Source organism: Coregonus lavaretus (genome assembly GCF_964263955.1).
Source record: "Coregonus lavaretus genome assembly, chromosome: 36".
NCBI lineage: Eukaryota > Metazoa > Chordata > Actinopteri > Salmoniformes > Salmonidae > Coregonus > Coregonus lavaretus.
In genome coordinates this window covers 22445984-22467912 of record NC_140023.1, presented here as the reverse complement: position 1 = coordinate 22467912, position 21929 = coordinate 22445984, and the positions used below count along the sequence as shown (strand labels likewise).

Here is a 21929-nt window from a genome sequence, read left to right as displayed (position 1 = left end):
AATCGAGCGGGCACTGCGTACCGACCCTACTCCCCCCGAGTGTCCTGTTGGGCGGACGTACGTTCCGCTCGAGGTTCGTGATCGTCTTATTTATTGGGCTCATACATCACCCTCCTCTGGACATAAAGGTATTGGCCGGACCGTGCACTGTCTTAGCATGAAATACTGGTGGCCAACGTTAGCTAGGGATGTGAGGGTTTATGTCTCCTCCTGCTCGGTGTGTGCCCAGTGTAAGGCGCCTAGACATTTGCCCAGGGGTAAGCTACATCCCCTGCCCGTTCCACAACGACCATGGTCCCACCTATCGGTGGATTTCATAACCGACCTACCCCCATCCCAGGGGTATACCACCATTTTGGTCGTTGTGGATCGGTTTTCCAAGGCCTGTCGTCTCCTTCCAATGCCGGGTCTCCCTACTGCCCTACAAACCGCTGAGGCCCTATTTACCCATGTGTTCCGGCACTATGGGGTCCCCGAGCATATTGTGTCTGACCGAGGTCCCCAGTTCACCTCCAGAGTTTGGGGAGCGTTCATGGAACGGGTGGGGGTCTCGGTAAGCCTTACCTCGGGGTACCACCCAGAGAGCAATGGGCAGGTGGAATGTGTCAACCAGGATGTGGGTAGGTTTTTGAGGTCCTATTGCCGGGACCGGCCGGAGGAGTGGTCTAGGTTCATCCCCTGGGCAGAGATGGCCCAGAACTCTCTCCGCTACTCCTCCACCAATTTAACACGTTTCCAGTGTGTTTTAGGTTATCAGCCGGTCCTGGCACCATGGCACGAGAGCCAGATCGAGGCCCCTGCGGTGGACGAGTGGATTCGGCGCTCGGAGGAGACGTGGGACGCTGCCCATGTCCATCTGCAGCGTGCCATCCGTCAACAAAAGGCGAGCGCCGATCGCCACCGCAGTGAGGGACCGGTGTACGCACCGGGAGATCGAGTCTGGCTCTCGACTCGAAACCTGCCCCTCCGCCTGCCCTGCCGGAAGCTGGGTCGGCGGTTTGTGGGGCCCTTCAAAGTCCTGAGAAGATTGAACGAGGTGTGTTACAGGTTACAACTGCCTATAGAGTATACAAATATTAACCCCTTGTTCCATGTGTCTCTTCTCCAGGCTCTGTCGCAGCCAGCCGCGACCGGGAGACTCATGGGCGGCGCACAATTGGCCCAGCGTCGTCCAGGGTAGGGGAGGGAATGGCCGGCAGGGATGTAGCTCAGTTGATAGAGCATGGCGTTTGCAACGCCAGGGTTGTGGGTTCGATTCCCACGGGGGGCCAGTATAAAAAAAAATAATATATGTATTCACTAACTGTAAGTCGCTCTGGATAAGAGCGTCTGCTAAATGACTAAAATGTAAATGTAAATGTTCTCAGGCCGGTGGTAGCTGGCCCACTCCAAGAAGATGAGATAGGAGAGACCCCTCCGCCCCCTTTGGACATCGAGGGGGCCCCGGCGTACAGGGTCCGGACCATCTTGGACTCGAGGCGCCGGACGAGTGGTCTCCAGTATCTCGTGGAGTGGGAGGGGTACGGTCCGGAGGAACGGTGCTGGGTGCCCAGGAGGGACATACTCGATCCATCCCTCCTGACTGAGTTCCACCGTGGGCATCCCACGTGCCCGGGTCCGCGTCCTCCTGGCCGTCCCCGAGGCCGGGGTCGGCGCACGGCTGGAGCCGCGCGTCAAGGGGGGGGTACTGTCACGGATTCTGCCGAGACTGCTCCTCCTCCTGGTTCGGTCAGGCTTCGGCGTTCGCCGTCCCCGGAGTACTAGCTGCCACCGCTTTATGTTTCGTTATTTGATTGCTTTTGTCTGTCTGTTACACCTGTGTCCATTTGTGTGTTGATTACGTGTCTTATAAGTTCCTTGTTTTTGCACTAGACTGATTGTGTGTTGTGATTGCTGCCACTTTGTCAGAGCTACGTGTTTGCACTCTGTTTTGTTTCATGTTTAGTGTTTACGCGTGTGCGTAATTTTCCCTCGCCTCTTGGTGTTATTTCGAGGTCGGGTTTTTTCCTCATAATCATTAGACTATTAAAGTCTGTTGGACTTAACCTCTGTGTCCTGCACCTGACTCCTCCACCACATCCACATCGGTTCAAGTGACACCTGGAATGCTTTTCCAACAGTCTTGAAGGAGTTCCCACATATGCTGAGCACATGTTGGCTGCTTTTCCTTCACTCTGCGGTCCGACTCATTCCAAACCATCTCAATTGGGTTGAGGTCAGGGGATTGTGGAGGTCAGGTCATCTGATGCAGCACTCCATCACTCTCCTTCTTGGTAAAATAGCCCTTACACAGCTTGGAGGTGTGTTGGGACATTGTCCTGTTGAAAAATGATAGTCCCACCAAGCCCAAACCAGATGGGATGGCACATCACTGTAGAATGCTGTGGTAGCCATGCTGGTTAAGTGTGCCTTGAATTATAATTATAAATAATTATAAATCACAGACAGTGTCATCAGCAAAGCACCCCCACACCATAACACCTCCTCCTCCATGCTTTACGGTGGGAACGACACATGCGGAGATCATCCGTGTCTGTTCCTTGAACTCTGTGAAGCATTTATTTGGGCTACAATTTCTGAGGCTAGTAACTCTAATGAACTTATCCTCTGCAGCAGAGGTAACTCTGGGTCTTCCGTTCCTGTGGTGGTCCTCATGAGAGCCAGTTTCATCATAGCGCTTGATGTTTTTGCAACTGCACTTCAAGAACTCAAAGTTCTTGAAATGTTCCTGATTAACTGACCTTCATGTCTTAAAGTAATGATGGACTGTCGTTTCTCTTTGCTTATTTGAGCTGTTCTTGCCATAATATGGACTTGTTCTTTTACCAAATAGGGCTATCTTCTGTATACCCCCCCTACCTTGTCACAACTCAACTGATTGGCTCAAACGCATTAAGAAGGAAAGAAATTCCACAAATTAGCTTTTAACAAGGCACACCTGTTAATTGAAATGCATTCCAGGTGATTACCTCATGACGCTGGTTGAGAGAATGCCAAGAGTGTGCAAAGCTGTCATCAAGGCAAAGGGTGGCTACTTTGAAGAACCTCAAATATAACATATATTTTGATTTGTTTAACACTTTTTTGGTTAGTACATTTTTGTCATTTAGCAGACGCTCTTATCCAGAGCGACTTACAGTTAGTGAATACATATCTTTTTTTATACTGGCCCCCCGTGGGAATCGAACCCACAACCCTGGCGTTGCAAACGCCATGCTCTATCAACTGAGCTACATCCCTGCCGGCCATTCGCTCCCCAACCCTGGACGACGCTGGGCCAATTGTGCGCCGCCCATGAGTCTCCCGGTCGCCGGCTGCGACAGAGCCTGGATTCGAACCAGGATCTCTAGTGGCACAGTTAGCACTGCGATGCAGCGCCTTAGACCACTGCGCCACTCAGGAGATGTAAATGATTCCATATGTGTTATTTCATAGTTCTAATGTCTTCACTATTATTCTACAGTGTAGAAAATAGTACAACTAAATACAAACTCTTGAATGAGTACGTGTGTCCAATCTTTTGACTGGTACTGTAAGTGAAATCATACTTTTTCAGACACAGATTTTTCTAAAAAAGGATGAAAATAATTATCACAGGGTACAATAGACAAAGATTACCACGTCTGTCCCCTGTTTGTGGAGTTGAGGGTAATAAGAGCAGAGGAGGAGACGAGAGGACTGAGGGGAATTGGGTTAGTGCCCTACAGTGTGGAGAGGGAGAAAGTGATTGGAGGAGAGGATGATTACAGAGCCAAGTGCATATGAGTTGACACATAAGGAGGCAATAAAATAAGTCACACCAATATCAAGGGCCTTGGTCAAGGAAAATGATTACAATTTGGATGGCAAAAGTGGCCTTGGTTTATACGGTGTACCTGGCTGAGAGAGAGAGAGAGAGAGAGAGAGAGAGAGAGAGAGAGAGAGAGAGAGAGAGAGAGAGAGAGAGAGAGAGAGAGAGAGAGAGAGAGAGAGAGAGAGAGAGAGAGAGAGAGAGAGAGAGAGAGAGAGAGAGAGAGAGAGAGAGAGAGAGAGAGAGAGAGAGAGAGAGAGAGAGAGAGAGAGGTGAGACAGTCATCCCTCTTTAATGGATGTCGTGTTGGAGAGGCTAAAAAGAGAGGAGTGTTTGATGGAGAGCAGGGCTGAGGGTCTTGCTGCAGGCCTCTCTTTATCATCGCTGCCTGTGTTTAAAAATACATCTCCCTCCCTCCTTCCACCCCCTCCATCCGCCCCCAGCCTTCATTTGCTTCAGAAGGCCATCCTGCTGATAATTACCTCCTATGCTAACGTGTGCCCTCTTACGCACACACACACACACACACGCACACACACGCACACACACACACAGACAGACAAACACACGCACAGGTCTACAGAACTTGCTGATGGTTACTGCTGGTTCTTCACACCCTTGGGTGAGGAGAAGAGGGGGGAGGGTGGGAAGGAACTTCCCCATAAGGGGTCCCTCGGCACGGCGGAAGAATGTGACGAGTCCACGGGGAAGGGAACACCAGAGACCGTGATTAAGTGGAGGTAGCAGAGGTTGACTCTAAGTCGTGTAACCTTGTCATCTGTGATCTGGTCCTCCGGGGGCCACATGTCTTTGACTCTTTGCCGAGGCCGAATATCATGGCAATTTTTTCCCCTTTTAGCCTGGGGGAGGTCAAAATACATATATCTGGAAATGTCCTTGTGAAAAGGGGCTTCATCATTTTTTCTGCTGGTTATGAAAGTATAACTTGAGGGCACGAGCAAGTTCAGCCAGACTTTTCTATAGTAGACGGATGAGATTCAGCTATTTGCCCTGGTAGTAGCAACAGAGAACGTGAGAGAGCGATGCCTCATCCCCCATACACTAATCATCTGCTCTCACTGTCCGGGTGGTGGTAGATTAATTGCCATTGTAATAAATGCTTGCTATTTTTCGCCTTCCTAACACAGAAGGCTACCACTAGCGGGTGAGCGAAGTTTGCTGCTTATGACGAAATGTGCATCTCTGGTGGGTTGATTTGCATCTAAAAGCGGGCACCCCACCAGTAAGGCCGGTGAGCAAGTCTGCTGTCGGCACACCAGAATCGTATTGGAGGGCCACCTGCCTGCTGCTTGTTCGTTGCTAACTGGCTAAATTGAGTACTGATGTAATAATATTATATGATTATAGATATATTGGACCTGTCGTAGTACCTTCGAAGCAACAGTAGTAGCCAGAGGGTGCATGAATTAGATATGTTATGGGATTTGAGTCACATAAACTGTAAACTGTGAGGTTAGGGCCTGTATGTACGGTAGGTTTGCCTTCTGTTTGAATAACCCATTTCATGAGAGACAATGACCAATCACCATCACAGTGAGCTGGGGTTATTGCAAAGTCAGAGATAGGGCTGTTGCGGTGACCGTATTACCGCCACACCAGCGGTCAGGAGTCATGAAGGCAGTCAAATTCCCTGTGACCGTTTAGTCACGGTAATTAGTCTTCTCCAAGCTCTGATGCTGCTGATGGTCATTAGTAGCCTACCAAACTTGCTAACTGCCTGATACTCAGCACTCTATTGTCCCTCTAATCACTCTAACATCAATACACATTTAATCGAAAATCTAATCAAACACTTCATGACAGCCCATGAGCTCATGTTGCGCAACATTTCTATTGGCTATGCAATTGTGCGAGAAAACAGAGTTATTGCCTCTATTAAAAATCCCATAAATGTTCTATAGGCTAGTCCTACTATATTTATTTATTATCTTTCCTAATATTCAGCACATTGCTTGTCTTTACAACAGGAGTATAGCCTACCTGGCTGGCATGAAAATGAACCACAGGAAAAGAGTCCTCCATTCGCTATTTAAGTGCATAGATGAGACATATTTTTTCCCGCTGCCCTGTTTCGAGACAGGTGCATGATAACGGTCCATTCTAAATCAAAGCAAATTTCACATATAGATGATTTAGTATATGTAAAGACAAGATTAAATCAAGAATAGTCTGTTGGGTGACAATATTAGCCTATGACTTGTGAATGATATATTATCACTTGTAAATGATGCCCAGCATAAGGCAAGAAACAATGCCTTTTTCGAATCATAGTCACACACCTCATGTTGCCTAGCCCATAGGTCTATATGTTTTGATAAGGTTTGTATCACAACTGAAGTGGCCAAATAACTTCTTAAAATTAAGCACATTAATCTGCTTTACAAGGGGTGTAGAGCCTAACTGGCATACATAAGCAGCATGTGAGTTTCAAGTTTGGGGAAGATCGTTTTCACCATAAAAATGCACCTTTCTAATAAAAGCATTAGATGCATAATCGCATTTGCGGTCACTTTTGATAATGGTGTTTTCCCGCTAATGGAACATTCGCGCTCATAGCCTACTACCATGTGCGCATTGCTGCGCTTATAATGTGAAGAAATAGCCTAATAGTTTATCAACATTTAAAGCTAAACGTTCTGATCTGTTGCATCAGCCACATTGTGTAAAAAAGGTTTTTTGATGTTCGTATTAATTTGGGATCTATCGCATCCCACAACTGTCCCAGACTATGTTTGGAATATTTATTTATTGCACAGAATAGAATAGGTCAACTTTTGTACTATGGGGGACAGTAGATTGACATAGGCTAGTGCTTTTGATGTTCGTTAGTCCTACTCATCTTGTTAGCTGACGAAAAGTAAATGTGGACAGTTCTTCCAATATCTTCAATATGCACCTCAGAATTGGATAACGACGCACGCAGTTGCGTCCCCGATGTATCTGTAGGCTGTGAGAAAGACCTGATCACGTGATGGAGAGTGAGAGGTGCTTCGGAGCGTGCAGCACTCAGGGAGAAGGGTACAACGTACCACTCCGGGCCAAGATCCAAGATAACGTAACAGTGTGGTCGTGTATTCTGTTATGTCCTCATGTAAATAGCCTGTTTCTTTGTTTTTTGGGGGGTAAATATTTCTCTATCTCACTTTCCATCCTTAAACGAAATATACTTTCCTGTAACCCGCCTCACCCAATGTGGAACGGATTCTATTCTTTCTTGATTTTTATCAAGAACCTACGGCTGAAACGAGCCAGCTAGCCAGCTAACTAGCTACTTGCTATTAGCCACCGTTAGCGGTCTTCACCACTGTCCGTGGCCTGCACTACCTACCATCCAGCTCTAGCCTGGTCAATTATCGGCCAGTCTGCACAGCGCGCTATTGACCCAGAGCATATTGGATTTTCTGCCGGAATAACTGAATCACTGGACCTTAACACCGGACCATCGCAATTAGCTAGCTGCAACCGAATGACTGTGGTGGGCTAATCACCAGTTAGCCTTGAGCTAGCCTCGAGCCAGGCCCATCTCCCGGCTATCTACCTCTCTGTCAACCGGACGGGACCTCCTAGTGTCGACACGGAGCCCCGCCGATCCATCACGACTGGTCTGCCGACGCAATCGTCTGATGTGGTTTCAACAGGCTTCCCGTTGCGACGACCACGAAGATCCATCTGCTAGCCCCGGCCCGCTAGCACGCGCAATCAACAGCCGTGCCTCCTGCTCGCCTGTGCTGTAGCAGCCTACGAACTGCTCCCGGACTTACCTATTGCGGTTCACTGGACCTTATGATCACTCAGCTACACAGCTAATGCCTGCTGGACTGTTCCTTTACACGGTACCCCATCCTGTTTATCTGTTTAGCCTCAGCCCAAACTTTCGTCGCCATTACCAGTTGTTGTCTTAGCCCTCTCGAATAACACCTGTGATTGCGTTATGCCTCTCTCCCTTGTCAATATGCCTAGCCTATTGCTGTTTGGGTTAGTTCGTATTATACCATTTCACTGTAGAGCCCCCAGTACCGCTCAACCAGCCTCAGAGAGCTCCTTTGTCCCACCCCCCATACACGTGGAGACTGGCTCAATTGGTACCTCCAGTGACAATATCGCTTTCATTGTTACCCAATGCTTAGGTGTACCTCCACTGTACTCATATCCTTCCATATCCTTGTCTGTACATAATGCCCTGAATCTATTCTACAAAGGCCGGAAATCTGCCCCTTTTATTCTCTGTACCCAACGCACTAGAAGACCAGTTCTTAAAGCCTTTAGCCGTATCCTTATTCTATTCCTCCTCTGTTCCTCTGGTGATGTAGAGGTTAACCCAGGCCCTGTAGCCCCCAGTATCACTCCTACCCCCCAGGCGCTATCATTTGTTGACTTCTGTAACCGTAAAAGCCTTGGTTTCTTGCATGTTAAAATCAGAAGCCTCCTCCCCAAGTTTGAGTTATTCACTGCGTTAGCACACTCTGATGTTCTAGCAGTGTCTGAATCTTGGCTTAGAAATGTCCATCCCGAACTACAACATTTTCCGTCTAGATAGAACTGCCAAAGGGGGTGGAGTTGCAATCTACTGTAGAGATAGCCTGCAGAGCTCTATCATACTATCCAGGTCTGTGCCCAAACAGTTTGAGCTTCTTCTTCTAAAAATCCACCTTTCCAGAAATAAGTCTCTCACTGTTGCCGCTTGCTACAGACCCCCCTCAGCCCCCAATTGTGCCCTGGACACCATATGTGAACTGATTGCCCCCATCTATCCTCAGAGTTCGTACTGCTTGGTGATCTAAACTGGGATATGCTTAACACCCCGGCCGTCCTACAATCTAAACTAGATGCCCTCAATCTCACACAAATTATCAAGGAACCTACCAGGTACAACCCTAAATCCATAAACATGGGCACCCTCATAGATATCATCCTGACTAATTTATCCTCTAAATACACCTCCGCTGTCTTCACCCAGGATCTCAGCGATCACTGCCTCATTGCCTGCATCCGTAATGGGTCTGCGGTCAAACGACCACCCCTCATCACTGTCAAACAGACCTATATCCGTCCTGCCCTGCCTTTCGAAAGTATTTGAAAGCCAAGTTAACAAACAGATCACCGACCATTTCGAATCCCACCGTACCTTCTCCGCTATGCAATCGGGTTTTCAATCATGGGTGCACCTCAGCCACGCTCAAGTTCCTAAACGATATAATAACCGCGATCGATAAAAGACAGTACTGTGCAGCCGTCTTCATCGACCTGGCCAAGGCTTTTGACTCTGTCAATCACCGCATTCTTATTGGCAGGCTAAATAGCCTTGGTTTCTCAAATGACTGCCTCGCCTGGTTCACCAACTACTTCTCAGATAGAGTTCAATGTGTCAAATCAGAGGGCCTGTTGTCTGGACCTCTGGCAGTCTCTATGGGGGTGCCAAAGGTTTCAATTCTCGGGCCGACTCTATTCTCTGTGTATATCAATGATGTCGCTCTTGCTGCTGGTGACTCTCAGATCCACCTCTACGCAGACGACACCATTTTGTATACATCTGGCCCTTCATTGGACACTGTGTTAACAAACCTCCAAACGAGCTTCAATGCCATACAACACTCCTTCCGTGGCCTCCAACTGCTCTTAAACGCTAGTAAAACTAAATGCATGCTCTTCAATCGAACGCTGCTTGCACCCGCCCGCCCGACTAGAATCACTACTCTCGGCGGGTCTGACTTAGAATATGTGGACAACTACAAATACCTAGGTGTCTGGTTAGACCGTAAACGCTCCATCCAGACTCACATTAAGCATCTCCAATCCAAAGTTAAATCTAGAATCGGCTTCCTATTTTGCAACAAAGCCTCCTTCACTCATGCTGCTAAACATGCCCTCGTAAAACTGACTATCCTACCGATCCTTGATGTCATTTACAAAATAGCTTCCAACACTCTACTCAGCAAATTGGATGTAGTCTATCACAGTGCCATCCGTTTTGTCACCAAAGCCCCATATACTACCCACCATTGTGACCTGTACGCTCTCGTTGGCTGGCCCTCACTACATATTCGTCGCCAAACCCACTGGCTCCAGGTCATCTATAAATCACTTCTAGGCAAATCCCCGCCTTATCTTAGCTCATTGGTCACCATAGCAACACCCACCCGTAGTATGCATTCCAGGAGGTATATCTTACTGGTCATCCCCAAAGCCAACACCCCCTTTGGCCGCCATTCCTTCCATTTCTCTGCTGCAAATGACTGGAACGAACTGCAAAAATCTCTGAAGCTGAAGACATTTATCTCCCTCACTAACTTTAAGCATCAGTTGTCAGAGCAGCTTACCGATCACTGCACCTGTACACAGCCCATCTGTAATTAGCCCACCCAACTACCTCATCCCCATATTGTTATTTACATTGTTATTTATTTTGCTCATTTGCACCCCAGTATCTCTATATGCACATCGTCTTCTGCACATCTATCACTCCAGCGTTAATACTAAATTGTAATTATTTTGCACTATGGCCTATTTATTGCCTTACCTCCATAACTTACTACATTTGCACACACTGTATATAGATTTTCTATTGTGTTATTGTGTCACACTCTGGCTCCGGGACTTGTATTTGAGCCAGGGTGTATTCGTGTTGTTGGGGTTTGTTTTGGTTAGGTTGGGAATAGGGTGTGTTCATTTGGGTGTGTGTGGTTTTGGTTAGTTCTTGTGTAGTCATGTGACTCCCAATCGGAGGTAACGAGTGTCAGCTGTCGGCTCGTTATCTCTGATTGGGAGCCATATTTATCTGTATGTTTTCCTTTGGGTGTTGTGGGTTTTTGTTCCGTTTCGGTCGGTGTACCGTGGACTTCATGAGTCGTCTTTTGTTTGTAGTTCGAAACTTTAATTAATAAAGTCATGTTTCTTGCACACGCTGCGCCTTGGTCTCCTTCGCTCCTAGACGACCGTGACAGAAAAACCCACCATTCTAGGACCAAGCGGCGTGTCAAGCGGCAACAGGATCCACCTACACAGGATTCATGGACATGGGAGGAGATACTGGATGGAAGGGGTCCTTGGGCACAACCGGGAGAATATCGCCGCCCTCGTGAAGAGCTGGAGGCAGCTAAAGCCGAGAGGAGGCAATATGAGGAGGCAGCACAGAGGCAAGGCTGGAAGCCCGTGAGCACTAGCCAAAAATTTCTTGGGGGGGGCCTTAAAGGGAGTGTGGCGAAGTCAGGTAGGAGACCTGCGCCTACTCCCTGTACTTACCGTGGAGAGCGAGAGTACGGGCAGACACCGTGTTACGCAGTAGAGCGCATGGTGTCTCCTGTACGCGTGCATAGCCCGGTTCGGTACATTCCAGCTCCACGTATCGGCCGGGCTAGATTGAGCGTTGAGCCGGATGTCATGAAGCCGGCCCAACGCATCAGGCCACCAGTGCGTCTCCTCGGGCCGGCTTACATGGCACCAGCCTTACGCATGGTGTCCCCGGTTCGCCTACATAGCCCGGTGCGGGTTATTCCTCCTTCCCGTACTGGTCGGGCGACGGGGAGCATACAACCAGGTAAGGTTGGGCAGGCTCAGTGCTCAAGGGAGCCAGTAAGCCTACACGGTCCGGTATTTCCGGCGCCACCTCCCCGCTCCAGCCCAGTACCACCAGTGCCTACACCACGCACCAAGCCTCCTGTGTGTCCCCAGAGTCCTGTGCGTCCTGTTGCTGCTCCCCGCACTAGCCCTGAGATGCGTGTCCTCAGCCCGGGACCACCAGTTCCGGCACCACGCACCAGGCCTATAGTGCGTCTCGGCCGGCCAGAGTCTGCCGTCTGCCCAACGGCGCCTGAACTGCCCGTCTGCCCAACGGCGCCTGAACTGCCCGTCTGCCCAACGGCGCTTGAACTGCCCGTCTGCCCAACGGCGCCTGAACTGCCTGTCTGCCCAACGCCGTCTGAACTGTCCGTCTGCCAAGCGCTGCATGAACTGCCCGTCTGTACTGAGCCTGCAAAGCCGCCCGTCTGCCATGAGCCTTCAGAGCCGTCCGCCAGACCGGAGCCGCTAAAGCCTTCCGCCAGACAGGAGCCGCTAGAGCCTTCCGCCAGACAGGATCAGCCAGAGCCTTCCGCCAGACAGGATCAGCCAGAGCCTTCCGCCAGACAGGATCAGCCAGAGCCGTCCGCCAGACAGGATCAGCCAGAGCCGTCCGCCAGACAGGATCAGCCAGAGCCTTCCGCCAGACAGGATCAGCCAGAGCCTTCCGCCAGACAGGATCAGCCAGAGCCTTCCGCCAGACAGGATCAGCCAGAGCCTTCCGCCAGACAGGATCAGCCAGAGCCTTCCGCCAGACAGGATCAGCCAGAGCCTTCCGCCAGACAGGATCAGCCAGAGCCGTCCGCCAGACAGGATCAGCCAGAGCCTTCCGCCAGCCATGAGCAGCCAGATCCGTCAGCCTGCCATGAGCAGCCAGATCCGTCAGCCAGCCATGAGCAGCCAGATCCGTCAGCCTGCCATGAGCAGCCAGATCCGTCAGCCAGCCATGAGCAGCCAGATCCGTCAGCCAGCCATGAGCAGCCAGATCCGTCAGCCAGCCATGAGCAGCCAGATCCGTCAGCCAGCCATGAGCCGTCCAGCCAGGATCCGCCAGAGCCGTCCAGCCGGGGTCCGCCAGCCAGCCAGGATCCGCCAGAGCCAGCCAGCCAGGCTCTGCCATTCAGTCCGGTGCTGCCCCTTAGTCCGGTGCTGCCCCTTAGTCTGGTGCTGCCCCTTATCCTGGTGCTGCCCCTTAGTCCGGTGCTGCCCCTTAGTCCGGTGCTGCCTCTTAGTCCGGTGCTGCCCCTTAATCCGGTGGGGTTAAATTGGAGGGTGGTCAGTTGGAGGAGGCTACGGAAGCGGGTAGTGACTATGGTGGGGTGGGGACCACGACCAGAGCCGGAACCACCGCCGAAGAGGTATGCCCACCCAGCCCTCCCTGGGTTAGCCCTAGTTGAGGCGCGGTCGCAGTCCGCGCCTTTAGGGGGGGGTACTGTCACACTCTGGCTCCGGGACTTGTATTTGAGCCAGGGTGTATTCGTGTTGTTGGGGTTTGTTTTGGTTAGGTTGGGAATAGGGTGTGTTCATTTGGGTGTGTGTGGTTTTGGTTAGTTCTTGTGTAGTCATGTGACTCCCAATCGGAGGTAACGAGTGTCAGCTGTCGACTCGTTATCTCTGATTGGGAGCCATATTTATCTGTATGTTTTCCTTTGGGTGTTGTGGGTTTTTGTTCCGTTTCGGTCGGTGTACCGTGGACTTCATGAGTCGTCTTTTGTTTGTAGTTCGAAACTTTAATTAATAAAGTCATGTTTCTTGCACACGCTGCGCCTTGGTCTCCTTCGCTCCTAGACGACCGTGACATATTGACTGTACGTTTTGTTTATTCCATATGTAACTCTGTGTTGTTGTTGTTTTTATCGCACTGCTTTGCTTGATCTTGGCCAGGTCGCAGTTGTAAATGAGAACTTGTTCTCAACTGGCTTACCTGGTTAAATAAAGGTTAAATAAAAATAACTAAATAAATAAAAGGGCACAACGGCCACTGGCCGCAAAAGGCATGGATTTTTTTAGGGTGCATTACGGCCACACAAAGGGGATGCCACCGTGAAATTTGAGGCATTATCAAGTGCTTGTCAAATAGTGAATGAGAGACTGGATAAAGTGTGTACCGCCTGCGCAAAAAACATAGCAGAGCTCATGCCTTTCAAGCACATTTTTTCAAATCAACATTAGAGTCGCATCATGCAGCCTTACAATGTATTAAAAAACATCAAAACATATAGCTCAACGTTTGTAGAACTAAAGTTACATTAACTAAATTAAGCGTATAGGAGTACCTGTTTCTTTGTTAACCGCTCAACACAGAATAGCCGCATGTGCACACTAACTCAAATCGTTTGGAGAAAATATCCTTTCTATTTTATTCAGCTTTGTTCAATTGTATTCTTCATACTATAAAATAATATAAAAGAATGCCACGGAATTGTAAGCAAATCTTGTCTGCTAAATGAACTAGTGTAGCCCACAGCCATTTGGCATAGCCAGATCAGGACCTAACAGAAGGACAACTCAGAGTATGCTATTCAGTTCTTCTGAAATAGACTACATTTTCTTCATATCATGCTTCTTTAGACCTGTATAAAATAAATAATGGATTTATTTGGAAGATGTAGGCTATATTACATGGATTTATTAGACTTTTTTAAATGTAGATTTTCCAAAGGTCTGCATCAGTTGCTTGTAGGCTATGTGTGGAAGCCAGGAGATGCTACATTTGTTTATGCTAATTAACGTCAATTACCGTGAGACTGACAGTTATTTGCTTGACATTCACCAGTTGACGAAATTGCATGACCGCCACAGCCCTAGTCAGAGACAATTTTGGGGTTTAATAAAATCATAATCAAAACACATCTAAAAGCAGCCCAGTCGGCAGTGGATTATGCGCTGTCCCGCCATATTTAGAATGGTGAAGTTATGGCGTGGCATTTTATTTCCATGACAATTTCCAAAAGTCCACTAGGGGCAACACGAGTGCCTGTTACCATCTATTAGGCTTGCAACGAGCTAGTGCAATGGGCATGAGGTTGAGGATGGGCTTAAACCACAAGCTATGCTCCGAGCATCGCATGTTCAATCCCAGAACAAGGCAATCATTTTGTTTTTCTGTTTTAACCCTATCCCAAACCTTAAACCTAACCTTATGTTTCCATTTGCTATGGAGGTTGTGTTGCCTAAAAGAGAACTGCAGCTGATTTTTTATTTTTACTGGCATTGGATAAACACACACACACAGACCCACACACGCACACACTCACACACACACACACACACACACACACACAGACAGATGCATGCACACACGCACATGTAAGCAACACACACATACACACACACATCCCTCCCCCCCACACAAACACACACACACAGACTTTAAAAAATGATTCTCTTTAATTTCAGCAATCAGACCGGACCGTTCCGGCAAAGCTCTGAATCAAAGGAAAACACAGTTCAAACGCAGCCTGCTAACACACGCTAATCTGGGGCTTGAAGGGAGGGTTTGAAGTCTCTCGCTCTGAGTCAGAGCGAATGTGACATTAGATCACAGCAGCCCGTGTCCCTGTCACCGCCGTGACTGCCGCTCTCTTTGTCCTCTGGGGCATGTGGCCATGGTGGCAGCCTGCTTGTCAGCTGTTTGTCACACACTTGAAAAGTATGAAACAAAATAAATAATCAAATAAGAAATAACGCTGACCTTCTAGATCACATTTGGCACAGAATTACATCACTTGCGTTTGTGTTGTGTTGTTTTTTCTCTCTTAAAGGCACAGCTTAACTTCCTTCAAAGATTAACTCCCTGCAACACGTCCGCCTCTGTAATTCTCTCTGTAAACAGTTATGGTGAAATAAGCTTACTTTGGGATGCTTGCTGACATTACCTGTTATGTAGGAGATGATTACAGAGCTGCGTTGCGCTAAACAGCCCTCAGCGCTGCCGAGACTGAAACTTTTAAGACTTCCCTTTTTTAATGGTGGATTTGTGCGTGTGGCCGAAGGCTTCATCAAATGAAGGGCACCCATGTTCAGACACTTAATAGACTGTAAAACTGTTGCTTACTCATTAATCCTTTGGCTCAAGGCATCCTTAGTGATTCAAGGCTAAAAGGAAGGAAATGTACAGCCAGAAAGGGACAGAAATATCCAGCGGTATATGAATAATTGGCCTACAGTAAGGTGTTTTAAAATATGCACATTTCTCTTGTGACAGGAAATTTCCTAAGCTATACATTTTTATGTAAGATTGTTTTTAATCAGTATTTAAGTCATATCACAGCTGCTTTTGCTTCATAATCTATGTGGAATGTAGGTAGTGAGGATGTAGGTAGTGTGAACAATCATGTATCTAGTACAGTGAGGGAGAAAAGTATTTGATCCCCTGCTGATTTTGTACGTTTGCCCACTGACAAAGAAATGATCAGTCTATAATTTTAATTGTAGGTTTATTTGAACAGTGAGAGACAGAAAAACAACAAAAAAATCCAGAAAAACGCATGTAAAAAATGTTATAAATGGATTGCATTTTAATGAGGGAAATAAATATTTGACCCCCTCTCAATCAGAACGATTTCTGGCTCCCAGGTGTCTTTTAAACAGGTAACGAGCTGAGATTAGGAGCACACTCTTAAAGTGAGTGCTCCTAATCTCAGTTTGTTACCTGTATGAAAGACACCTGTCCACAGAAGCAATCAATCAATCAGATTCCAAACTCTCCACCATGGCCAAGACCAAAGAGCTCTCCAAGGATGTCAGGGACAAGATTGTAGACCTACACAAGGCTGGAATAGGCTACAAGACCATCGCCAAGCAGCTTGGTGAGAAGGTGACAACAGTTGGTGTGATTATTCGCAAATGGAAGAAACACAAAAGAACTGTCAATCTCCCTCAGCCTGGGGCTCCTTGCAAGATATCACCTCGTGGAGTTGCAATGATCATGAGAACGGTGAGGAATCAGCCCAGAACTACACGGGAGGATCTTGTCAATGATCTCAAGGCAGCTGGGACCATAGTCACCAAGAAAACAATTGGTAACACACTATGCCGTGAAGGACTGAAATCCTGCAGCGCCCGCAAGGTCCCCCTGCTCAAGAAAGCACATATACAGGGCCGTCTGAAGTTTGCCAATGAACATCTGAATGATTCAGAGGAGAACTGGGTGAAAGTGTTGTGGTCAGATGAGACCAAAATCGAGCTCTTTGGCATCAACTCAACTCGCCGTGTTTGGAGGAGGAGGAATGCTGCCTATGACCCCAAGAACACCATCCCCACCGTCAAACATGGAGGTGGAAACATTATGCTTTGGGGGACAGGACAACTTCACCGCATCAAAGGGACGATGGACGGGGCCATGAACCTTCCCTCAGCCAGGGCATTGAAAATGGGTCGTGGATGGGTATTCCAGCATGACAATGACCCAAAACACACGGCCAAGGCAACAAAGAAGTGGCTCAAGAAGAAGCACATTAAGGTCCTGGAGTGGCCTAGCCAGTCTCCAGACCTTAATCCCATAGAAAATCTGTGGAGGGAGCTGAAGGTTCAAACGTCAGCCTCGAAACCTTAATGACTTGGAGAAGATCTGCAAAGAGGAGTTGGACAAAATCCCTCCTGAGATGTGTGCAAACCTGGTGGCCAACTACAAGAAACGTCTGACCTCTGTGATTCCCAACAAGGGTTTTGCCACCAAGTACTAAGTCATGTTTTGCAGAGGGGTCAAATACTTATTTCCCTCATTGAAATGCAAATCAATTTATAACATTTTTGACATGCGTTTTTCTGGATTTTCTTGTTGTTATTCTGTCTCTCACTGTTCAAATTAACCTACCATTAAAATTATAGACTGATCATGTCTTTGTCAGTGGGCAAACATACAAAATCAGCAGGGGATCAAATACTTTTTTCCCTCACTGTATGTGAGAGGGTTGGTGGATTTCTAATCTGTTCCTATACTAGTGGCAAGTGAATGGTTGGTTCTTGGTTCTGACGATAAGATGATTGGCGCCTGAAGCTAATAAGGGGAGCTGAGGTGTAAGGGATGAGGGGCAGGGGACGAGGGACGAGGACAACTTCTCTGAGTGCAGTCCCCTCAGTCTCTCCAATCTCATCAGTTAATGACTCAGTCGTCATCTCCTCTCCCGATGCCCTCTGGGAAATGTTGTTTTCTTTTGATGAAGTGGGGCAACGCGGTCAAACAAGTCCGGAAAGTACTGGCTCAGTAGTGTTTGTCTCTTGATTGACCTCAGTATCTTGGTTGGACAGCAGGAGTGGTTAGAGCTGCACTTTCTCCTGCCATTATTGCTCTTTAAAGGGGCAATCAGCAGTTGCTACATCCAATAATATGTACCCATTGATTCTTAAAGATTATAGCTTATAAATGCCTCACGGGCTTAGTTCAACTGTCATTCCCCATCAGAACCCAAAATGTAAGTTTGTTTTACTCCAATATTTGTAAACAAAGAAAATGTAAACAAACATAGTTAAAACTATAATTTAGATTTCATGGATGGTCAATGGTTGAATTCATAGCTCTGTCTATGAATTTGAGAGTGATTAAATGTATCCAGCCCCATCCCTCAGCTTTTTACCGAACCACAGGCCGCTTTGTTATTGTTTCTACTGCTGATTGCCGTTTTAAGGAGAGCCTGGCAGATTTATGGGGCGCAAGAGGAACACAGCATCCCCACAATTACTGTGGGTGCTGGAATTAAATTGACAATTTGTAATGTTAATCTCCTTAGCGCTCCTGGACTGGGGAAGCTGCATAATCAGCCGGGCCAAAGCCCAGAGGAAATCAATCCTCTTCTTCTTCCTGCTACTGCCTACTCTCCACTATCTGCCCCCCCATCTAATCTTCTTATCTACTCAACTTCCTCTCTCCCTTTTTCTCTTATCCAGCCGTATCTCTCCCTATATATGTCTTTCTTCTCTTTCGTCGTCCCCAACCACCTTTCTTTCTTTCTATATCTCCCACACTCTCTCTCTGTTTCTCTCTGTCTCTAGTATCTCTCACCCAACTCATTCTCTCTCTCTCTCTCTCTCTCTCTCTCTCTCTCTCTCTCTCTCTCTCTCTCTCTCTCTCTCTCTCTCTCTCTCTCTCTCTCTCTCTCTCTGTTACTTTCATTCTGCTTACCTGGGAGTGATTTTATTTTCCATGAAGTGGAACCGTGTGCCAGTGAATCAGACTGGCCCCCCATTGTTCGGGATCTTGAAGGTTGTTATTTAGTTGGGATCTCACAGTTGGCTTATTTAATGCAGTGGCAGAATACAAACTGGTGGCAATTTCAAACATCTGTTTCTAATGGTTCCAGATGTTTCATGTCACTTGGCTTACCTAACCGTCCTGTGATTAAACTTGCTTGATTTTCAGGCAACTTTTACTTCTACTGTGAGGCTATATAGAAATGTGCAAATACACAACTCAATATTCATAATAAAATACATCAGGCACTGAAGTACAGTAGCAGCATAAACCAATCCCATGACATCTACAAAGTCAATATCTATATTACATTTATTATGTCACAGTGGTGACAGTGACTCTATGTCCACAATTATTAATATTATCTCCTCACAAGGGCATTCTGCTGTACTGTGAGCACCAGGGCTCCACCTTTGACTTGAGCAAGCTGCCTAGTCGCAGGTTCGAGACCATGGACCACTTCGAGAAGTGCTTCCTGATCCTGAGGCTGGAGGAGGGACGGGTGGAGGGGGATGGAGGGCTGCAGAAGGACCCAGGGGAGAGCAGGGGCTGGAGGGCCGTACGGGTGGATCTGGTGGCCCCACCTGTTGACCGCTATGCCTTTGCCCTCCTGGGCTGGACCGGCTCCAGGGTAAGCATGGATCAAATTAATGTGAAATGAGTGTGGATGCCAAGACATCTAACTGTTCCACATTCATTCCTCTACTGACTAAAACCATAAAAAAACAAGCTGGTGGAGATTTCCTAATTCAATCTTGTTCTGAGGGCAACGATTCACATTTGTTTCTGCTCTCGAGGCAGAGCTGCTCTTAGGACACGAATAAGGACAAATTCAATTTGGCAAAAACAAATGATCCAATTCACATAGCGCTTGACAGAGTAGTCAATAAACCAAAAAGAAAACATTGATGATGAGAAATACAGACATAGCCATGGGAAGTAGGGGCGCTGAGGGTGCTGCAGCACCACCTGAAACATCTGAATTAAAAACAAATAGAAATGTTTAAAAAGTAATAATAAAAATGCAATAACAATTCACAAAAGTAGTGTACTGTTCCTTTTCTAGTCCTGTATTAGTGGACTGATATAGCCGTCTGTAGCGGCTATAAAAATTGCAGCACCCCCACCCCCAAACATCTTCCCGCAGCTATGAATGAATACATAGCTAAACACTAACAAGAAAGCTACTATAGGAACACAACAGTGATGGTAGAGTTATCCCAGAAACTGATCTGATATGGCAGATGTCTTACTGTTGGGGAATACAGCAACCCTAGGGTGGCAGAAAAGGGGGATAAATTCAATGAAAAAGGGTAAGAAGAGATATGACTTTTGATTCTGTTCTTCCACAGCAGTTTGAGAGAGATCTGAGGAGGTTTGCCAGGAAGGAGAAGGGGATGCGTCTTGACAACCACGCCCTGTATGACAAAACCAAGGTACTGTGTCTTCCCTCAGATTGAGTGCAACTGATAATACAAGGTGCAACCATTTGTTTTAGATCAGTCCTCCGCACACAGTGCGTGTTCATGAATCTGAGTGGTCAATTACAGCAATGCCGTTGTCCTCAAAGGTTATTGGAGGGATTAGGCTTGGGTGTTAGAATGCGTGGGCTGGGAATACACAGACACATTAACTTAAATTATTTGATGCCTCCTCTGAGTGAGCAGAAACTCGATATTGGCGTGAGGACAAACATTTTTTATTACAGCTCTGCTTGCTGTGAGGGGGCGTGATGCGACACACACACATGCGCACTTACATACGGAGGCACGCACACACAAAAAAACACACGCACAAACACGCGAGCGTACAAATGCACACACAGACAGATGCAATACACACACATTCTAAAATACACACTCTAAAACAAGAAGCAGTAACAACACATCAGCTTTGCAGGTATAAGTGAATAAAATCTTTCTAACTGTTTCAATATATCATTTAGAGGCTTGTTAGGTGAAGGTAATTTCACTGGGAAGCACAAGGTTTATTTACACATTTCCAAATGAATTAAATTGCATCTCAGTTTCAGCCAACAGATTGATCATATATCCATTTACATCTCATTAGACTTCAAATCACATTAACCCCTCACTTGCCCACACAGCAAGACCTTATTACATTCAGTTTAATGACAATTTCCCGTTTGTTTGGATACAAGATGTAATTAGTCCTTTTCTCACAGAGGGTTACTACCATTACTCTGTTACTACTGCACTATAAGCTACAGACTATGGGGTGAAGTTGGGGTAGATACATTTTGAATAAGTGTGCTTCATTTTTCAACCACTTAAAGGGAAACTTCAAAATGTTTCAACTTCATATTCATCATCTCCAGCACCACCCCAACATCAACATATGTGAAAATTGTGTATTTCAATTTTTTGTAGTAAAAAAGATATAGGAAGATAAGTGTTTTCAATGACATCATCAACCAAATAGCAGACAATTAGAAGGCAATTAGTAGGCGATGCCTACTCATGGTTGGTTAAAATCACATGATGCACACCATTGACGTCATTGGAAACACTTATCTTTCTCTATATTTTTTACTACAAAGCATAGAAACGCATCATTTTCACATATGTTGATGTTGGGGTGGTGCTAGAGATGATGAATATGAAGTTTAACATTTTTCACATTTCCCTTTAAGGGGCATCCTAAAGCTCACCCTAAAATCCCTCTGAACAAATATAACATAAGACAGTGTGTCACATGAAAAACATAAATATGTTTATGACAGTCTCAGCTGACAGGTTATGCATACACTTAGCCCTGCTAAAAGCATGGGATCCTGCAGCAATGCATCTTGGCTCATGTACATTTACAGGGAGGGGGGGAAGGGGGGGGGGGGGGCATGGGGACAGGCATCTTGAGGAGTGAGCGGAGCGGGACAGGGGCGCCAGGAATGTCGCTGACCTGTCACCACAACGTCCCCATAACCCCCTCCCTGAGGAACAGGGGTCAGGACATAAAGAGAGCAGGGTGGCAGCTTTATGACACATATTGTACAGACGCTGCCTTCTCAGATGTTGTTTATTCAAACACAAGGGCAGAGGGAAGCACACGGGCTGTGCAGTGAACTGTGTGCTGGGAGGATATGAGTGATCCGATCACATACACTTACACTCAATACAGCTGCGGTAGATCTGGGATCTGGTAGGATGGAGTGTATGGTTGAGTTTTCGAGTTTAATGAGGAAAGTGTTGTGAACGTTTTGATAATTGAGATGTTTAATTTATCTGCATGCACACATGTATGTGCACGTAGGTATGTACTGTATATACACACATGCACACGCGCACGCGCACACACACACACACACACACACACACACACACACACACACACCTCACTTCTTTAGGCTCACTT

General features: G+C 47.1%; 1 protein-coding gene across 1 annotated transcript in view; it reads left to right on the top strand.

The window, feature by feature from the left end:
• The window catches only part of LOC311111021 (DNA nucleotidylexotransferase-like), a gene marked incomplete at both ends in the record, with an annotated part of 151731 nt that extends 131714 nt beyond the window's left edge, over window positions 1-20017 (top strand). Inside the window, 2 exons of the mRNA XM_084153712.1 lie at window positions 18934-19188; window positions 19910-20017. Of these exons, the coding sequence (XP_084009838.1) occupies window positions 18934-19188; window positions 19910-20017 (363 nt within the window). The remainder of the gene's footprint in view (window positions 1-18933; window positions 19189-19909) is intronic.
• Window positions 20018-21929: the final 1912 nt, after the last annotated feature.